This window comes from Protomyctophum parallelum (genome assembly GCF_964188405.1).
Source record: "Protomyctophum parallelum genome assembly, chromosome: 16".
Taxonomy (NCBI): Eukaryota; Metazoa; Chordata; class Actinopteri; order Myctophiformes; family Myctophidae; genus Protomyctophum; species Protomyctophum parallelum.
Window position 1 is genome coordinate 25106376 of NC_139711.1, and position 7500 is coordinate 25113875.

At 44.9% G+C, this 7500-nt stretch overlaps 1 protein-coding gene across 1 annotated transcript in view; it reads left to right on the plus strand.

The window, feature by feature from the left end:
• The window catches only part of c5 (complement component 5), a 39117-nt gene that overhangs the window by 18091 nt on the left and 13526 nt on the right, over nt 1–7500 (plus strand). The window contains exons 18-23 of the mRNA XM_083786247.1: nt 1885–1967; nt 2151–2290; nt 3069–3317; nt 3712–3772; nt 5289–5378; nt 7118–7330. Coding sequence (XP_083642373.1) covers nt 1885–1967; nt 2151–2290; nt 3069–3317; nt 3712–3772; nt 5289–5378; nt 7118–7330 — 836 coding nt within the window. The remainder of the gene's footprint in view (nt 1–1884; nt 1968–2150; nt 2291–3068; nt 3318–3711; nt 3773–5288; nt 5379–7117; nt 7331–7500) is intronic.

Consider the following 7500-nt stretch of genomic DNA (forward strand, 5'->3'; position numbering starts at 1 on the left):
ACAGTACAGTACAGTCACATACTGTAACTGAGGAGGAGGTGTTTGCTCAGCCTCTTCTTGAAGTTATGAACGCTGCTATATGAAATGCCTCCAACAACCGCAGGGTGGAAGGCTGTTCCATATTGTTATGGCAGAGTGGAGAAAGCTCCTATCGAGGCATTTGGTGTTTGACTTGGGGGTTTCCAGGGCGTGGCTTGGTAGTACAAGTACTCTCTGGGTGATTGGACCTGTGGCGTCAGCTTGGTAGTACTCTCTGGGTGATTGGACCTGTGGCGTCAGCTTGGTAGTACTCTCTGGGTGATTGGACCTGTGGCGTCAGCTTGGTAGTACTCTCTGGGTGATTGGACCTGTGGCGTCAGCTTGGTAGTACTCTCTGGGTGATTGGACCTGTGGCGTCAGCTTGGTAGTACTCTCTGGGTGATTAAACCGGTGGTGTCAGCTTGGTAGTACTCTCTGGGTGATTGGACCTGTGGTGTCAGCTTGGTAGTACTCTCTGGGTGATTGGACCGGTGGTGTCAGCTTGGTAGTACTCTCTGGGTGATTGGACCTGTGGCGTCAGCTTGGTAGTACTCTCTGGGTGATTGGACCTGTGGCGTCAGCTTGGTAGTACTCTCTGGGTGATTAAACCGGTGGTGTCAGCTTGGTAGTACTCTCTGGGTGATTGGACCTGTGGCGTCAGCTTGGTAGTACTCTCTGGGTGATTGGACCTGTGGTGTCAGCTTGGTAGTACTCTCTGGGTGATTGGACCGGTGGTGTCAGCTTGGTAGTACTCTCTGGGTGATTGGACCTGTGGTGTCAGCTTGGTAGTACTCTCTGGGTGATTGGACCTGTGGCGTCAGCTTGGTAGTACTCTCTGGGTGATTGGACCTGTGGTGTCAGCTTGGTAGTACTCTCTGGGTGATTGGACCTGTGGCGTCAGCTTGGTAGTACTCTCTGGGTGATTGGACCTGTGGCGTCAGCTTGGTAGTACTCTCTGGGTGATTGGACCTGTGGCGTCAGCTTGGTAGTACTCTCTGGGTGATTGGACCTGTGGTGTCAGCTTGGTAGTACTCTCTGGGTGATTGGACCTGTGGTGTCAGCTTGGGGTAGCAGTGCTTTGAGGTCCACTGGCCAGCTGGGATTGTGCATCTTGCAGAGAACAGTTGTTGCTGCAACTGTTCTGCGATGACTCAGCTTGCTGATGGAGTACTGCTGTAGGGCAAGGTCCTCATCTACCCCAATGGTTTTTAAAGGTTTTATGACATTCATTTTCATTTCTTTTTTTTTTCTTTTTTCTTTTAGGTTTTATGACCTCAATTACACCCAAAAAACCTGAACTTTGAACATTCAGTGGATTTTCTGTGGTCTGAAGTTTTCTTTGGGGTTTTTTGGGCCTTTTGAGCTACAATAAAAACTGCCTATTTTCATTGTAGCTCAAAAGGCCCACAGTGAAACAGTGACATCTGCTGGCAAATTCCATTGACATATATGGGATTTGCAGTAAGTGATGTCACTTACTGCCGGCAAATCAGAGCACCTGTTTGAGCCAGAAAACCCCAGATCACAGAAAATCTACTGAATGTTAAAAGTTCATGTTTTTTGGGTGCAATTGAGATTAGAAAACCTAAAAAAAACAAGAACAATTCCAAAACCTTTTTTTTAATGTCATAATCCCTTTAAGGCCTTCTTTTGGATGAGATCTAGCTGGAGCTAGCTTTAGCATTTAGAAGCTCGAGCAGAAGGTTTCCGGTTCAAATCCGAGCCTCGCGGTTAGCGCCTTGCCCGAGGACCACGCAGCACTTTAAGAGATCAATTCACTGACCAATTAAACTCACCACCTTTACACACCTTGCGTGTGTGTGTGTGTGTGTGTGTGTGTGTGTGTGTGTGTGTGTGAGAGTGTAGACCAGGGACAGTGTCGCTCAGTAGTACTCTTCCACACTCTCTCACTACCTGGGAGTTCCAAGCTGTTGGCATCTTTCAGAATGGTAACACACACACACACACACACACACACACACACACACACACGCACACGCCATTGAATTGTTTAACCATGTTATCAATTTTGAAATTGACAGTAAGTCCTAATAATAGTTTGTGCCTGTGCATGTGCGTGTTTGTGCAAACGTGCGCGTGTGTGTGTGTGTGTGTGCGTGCGTGCTGTCCAGGTATCTGTGTGGCTGATCCTATCAGAGTGTCCGTGAGTCTGCCGGTCAGCCTAGACGTCCCTCTGCCCTACAAACTGGTCAGAGGGGAACAACTGGAGCTGAAAGGATCTGTCTACAACCAGGCGCACGACAGTCTCACGGTCAGTGCTTCCCAAACGTTCCACGTTATTGAATTATTATTCAAAATAAGGGTTGAATGGGGGGAAATCCTGCCAATATAGAGCACCGAAGACCTGACGTCACTGTCAGTAGAGGGACGTATATTAGCAGCGACATTGCTTTCATACTCTTGCACTTTCAAAACCTTTTGCGGCCACATTAATTCAATTTTCTCCAGAAACTGGCCGTATCAAATATGAATGGACATCATTAACGACGCACAGCCACCCCCCCCCCTGACAGAAAGGCCGGGATGATCGGTTTATTTTTCAAACACAGCGCCCTCTACTGAAATTGACGTCAGACTTCGGTGCTCTATATTAATCATTCTTTAAAACCCATTCTGAACGGGAACCCATTTTGGTGTTGGCATCACGTTATGCTTTAGCTATTGAAAAATAGCAGATCTACAAGCTCATATCGCGCCACCGAGTGGCGCGATACGAGCTTGTAGGTCTGCTATTTTTGAAAAATCGAAGAACGACTGACATTTTTATAATCTGATCTCGGGTCAGAATGGGTTCATCAGACCAGTGTGTGTCCATGTGGAAACCTCGTATGAATCTGATCTCAGGTCAGAATGGGTTCATCAGACCAGTGTGTGTCCATGTGGAAACCTCGTATGAATCTGATCTCAGGTCAGAATGGGTTCATCAGACCAGTGTGTGTCCATGTGGAAACCTCGTATGAATCTGATCTCAGGTCAGAATGGGTTAATATAGTACATATAGTTGTTCTTTGCACCTCTCTGTGTTGCAGTACTGCGTGACGCTGACCGTGGGCCCGGAGGTGTGCGTGCTGAACTCTGAGCCGTCCTCCGCCTCACCGGGCCGGAGCACCACCGTCTGCCCCGCGGCCTCCCACTGGCCCACCCTGGCCGGGGAGTCGGTGGGCGAGGTGAGCTTCCTCCTGATGGCCCTGGAGGCCGGAGAGCTCATCCTCAGCTTCACCCTGGACACCAAGGAGAGAGGAGTCCTCGACACAGTGCAGAAGACACTGCGTGTCGTGGTGAGTGCAGATTATAGGAGGAGTATAGGCATGTGTCGTGAATAGACTTAACTCATTTAAAGCTGAGACCAGATTCTACCAATGTCTTCTAAATGTCAGTGGTTCTCCAGCTATTTCATGTCAAGGACCCCAAGAATTATATGTAATTGGCCGTCGACTCCCATCTGAAAATATGTTGTTCCAGCGACCCCCCAGAAGCAAAGATTTGAGTAAAAAATGTTCGCTGTGAAAGAATATATATTATAAGATTAGTAGTAGTAGTAGTAGTAGTACTAGTAGTTGTTGTAGTTTCTGTATTGTATTTGAATCTTATTGTTTGTATTGTCAACTTAGTTATTAATCTGTGAATCTGGCTGTGCTGAAAGTAACGTGTTATTAATCTTTTGTTGTTCAGCCTGAAGGAGTGAGAACGGAGGTGTTTGCTGGAGGCATCCTGGACCCACAAGGGGTGTATGGTAAAAACACACCACCCATAGCGTCACTCTTCTTGGGGAAATGTTTAGTTTTAGTCTGGTTTTAGACGACTAAATAATCACAAATCGACTACGTTGAAAAAAAATATTTTGGCGTGCCTTGATGGCGTATACTTGGCTGTCCCAACTTAAGTATATGAGGCTGGGGTGGTGAGTAAACAGAAAATGACTTTTCAGGTCGGGATGCTAATTCTATCCAATCAGGAGACAGAACTCATACTGTATATGCTGGACAAACAAGTGAAATTGGAAGTGATCAGGCAAAAACATATATATGTTAATGAGGGGTCTTTATGTGTGTAATATGTGGTTTTAGATATTTTAGATTTTAGCAGTGAGCCCAGTGTGCGTATATCTAGTTTGTGTCCGAGCATAGACATGCTAACGCCCCGCCTGCCTCTGATTGGCCTACCGACACTGCCCGTCTTGACTGTCCTCCGAGACGTGAGGTTACTCCGGGAAATAATATAAGAGATTGACAGCTTGGCACACGCGACAGAATGCAGCATTGTAACTAACTTGTAAGTTTTATTTTTGTAGAAGAGGCAAACTAATATTGTTTATGCTGTTTGCTTTGATTTAATAATTGATTGAACACACGTGTACGTTGTAATATAATTTGATTTGGGTGTGTACTTAAGTGTTAGTGTTGATTATCTTGTATTTATCTAATTATAGTAAACTAATACTATTATACTAAAAAAGATAAAGATCAAGGGAAAATAGACCTTTCTACAGTACAATAATGTTTTAAGTTTACACATACAAATAAATTAGAACACACCCAAATCAAATCATATTATGGCTACGGCGTGCATGTTCAATCATTTATTCCATCAAAGCAAACCGCATAAACAATATTAGTTTGCCTCTTCTACAAAAAGAAATGGAATATTACAGCATTCAGTCATGACTCATTTTCTGTCCCGTATAAACTGTCCATTTGGTTTCACTCTTAGAAAGTTAGAAAGTAACACTGCCAGTGTATCTGTCAGTCACACATCTGTCACAGGGCGCCGCCATATCTTTGACTGTTGTCTCAGTAAGACAGCCCTCCACCTATCCACAAGGAGGAGTAGTGCACCAAAGCATTATGGGAATTGTAGTTCAGGAAGGAAGTGACAGCCATGACAGTGTCCAGGACATCAACACTGGGCTCACTGCGAAAATCAAAAAATTCTAAAACCACATATTACACACATAAAGGCCCCATAAACATATTTGTTTTGCAAAAAGGGTGAAGTTTCCCTTAAACACCTTCATTTCCGCCCAGGCGGTGGCGTAACCGTCTGGGCACCCGACTGGTGATCCAGTCGCAGTGTGCCGCGGGTTCGACTCCCGAGCCCGTCACGGCCTTTACTGCATGTCTTCCCCCATCTCTCTCCCGTTTCCTGTCAGCCTACTGTCTGTCCCTTCAAAAAAAACAATAAAAGGCGTAAGCCGCAAAAAAACAAAAAACAAAAACAAAACACCTTAATTTCCAAATGATTCATAACAGGAACAGAGAAGCTATCTGTGAGTTTGAAGAATAGACTTCCTCCGGACCAGGTTCCTCACACCAAGGTGGAGAGAGAGATCACCATTCACGGTAGGCCAATGGTTATCCACTTTAAGACCTGCAGAGACCAGATTATACAAATGTCTTAATTCTAAATCATGAACGTTTTCTGAATATCCTTCTCAATATCTGTCAGTGGATCTCAAACGTTTTCATGTCAAGGACTTCGCCCGCCCCTATTGCATATGCATATGCCCCGAGGCGGATTCACGCAGCCCAGCGCAGTGGTATATTATCGCAACGCAAGGCTAGTCAAGGACCCCCAGAATTATGTGTAAAAAAATATGATAAAGAAGAACCAAATGAAAGGATATATATTAAAAGATTTGCACCACATTTTCGCTATTTTTCTAAAATGGCAGATCCGGTCGTCTTAACGCACCCCTCACCAACCCTTATCCGGTCGTTTTAACGCACCCCTCACCAACGTTAATCCGGTCGTTATAACGCACCCCTCACCAACCTTAATCCAGTCGGACCAATGCTATAGGTCATTACACACTGGCGAATTGGCGACGCGATTTATTCGTGCGAATATTTCGCAATTTTCGGATCGCTTATTCGCATCGGGTCGCTAATTCGCCAGTGTGTAATGACCTTATGTCTAACCAATGCTATGTCTAACCAAAGTATGCCTGGCCTTTTATGCTCCGTAATCACAAATTGCACGGGCAGATATGACGAATAGGCCTAATCACTTTATTATGAGCATTTAAAAATATTCATAAACAACTTCTTAAAGCGCAAATAACATGCATTTTAAAACTGCTTTTAATATTTAATAATCATATTGTCTATGTCCCTCAAAGTTATTTCTAATGGTTTGAGCCTCAATCACCACTCTGATATAACCAGGCCTTGTCAATTATTTCTGGACTTTGAAAGCAGTTTTAGCTGCAGTACCACACTGTCCTGAGGTGGAGAGGGTGCTGATATGCAGATTATTTAATATTTGAGTCATTATAATACTCATGCTAGATAAAACCAGGCTTGTTTCCATTCCATGCCAGCTTGGAAAATCAACAATGGTGGACATTGTAAACAAAGTGGAAATGCAAATTTGCAACTGAAGACTGAAGAAATGGAGGAATTATACAAAGTAGGGTGACATTGATGACATCACGATGAGGCCAAAATCAGTCGAGCTGTTTCTGAGAGCAATTTCCATTAAAACACCCATATGACATGAAGGCCTGATTGTTCAAAATTGGTTATTTGTGGGGATAGAAAACACACATGGGAGCCCCAAAAACACAAAAGAAATTGAAAAAGTTGAATTTTATGTTATAGGTTTTAAGTCTAAGGAGTCTTCCTTAACAATGTATGCAGTGAGCAAGTCTTTTTCTGACAGTCTTCCGTTACGTTTTTGAGACCACCTTTAGTCAACCCAGAAAACAACTAGGACAAAGAAGGGGCTTCCACACTTGTACACTGCCGTTTCGAGGATGCAATCTGAATGGTTTGAAACAGAAGTCTAGCCGTGCTTAAAACGAGCATGATGGAACACCTAATCAAAACAAAGAATTCAGCTGCTCTGTTCTCCCAGAGCGCAGCAGACTGGGTGGCTATAGGCTAGCTATACTTTCTTGGGACATTTATGGTCGTAGTGGCTACATCTGCCATTAAACAAATATATAATTACTTTTAAGGGTAACGGTTGCCACTTTTCAGAACTCGCCCTGCGTCCACTCCTGCAGCATCGCAGGCGTGCTTTAATGACGTTAAACCACCCCTTCTCGTGTAATATTTCGTCCTCATGTTGCCATTAGGCGACGCTTTGGGGGACATCATATCTGTGCGGGACAACCCAGAAGGACTCCGACGGCTAGCTAATCTGCCCTCGGGGTCCGCCGAGGATGAGCTGGCGGGGCTCTTCCCGCTCGTATACCTGTGGAAATACCTGGAGGCCGGGGCGCGCTGGGGCATTCTGGGAGCCGACGAGAAGGAGAACCAGAGAGTCCTACAGCAGAGGATCAAGGACGGTTAGAGACAATAATATTTCTCTTGGTCATCTGTCTGCCTCTTTTTGCTTCTGTATAGTCTGACTGACTATAGCTAGGTTTTGTGTGTGTGTGTGTGTGTGTGTGTGTGTGTGTGTGTGTGTGTGTGTGTGTGTGTGTGTGTGTGTGTGTGTGTGTGTGTGTGTGCGTGT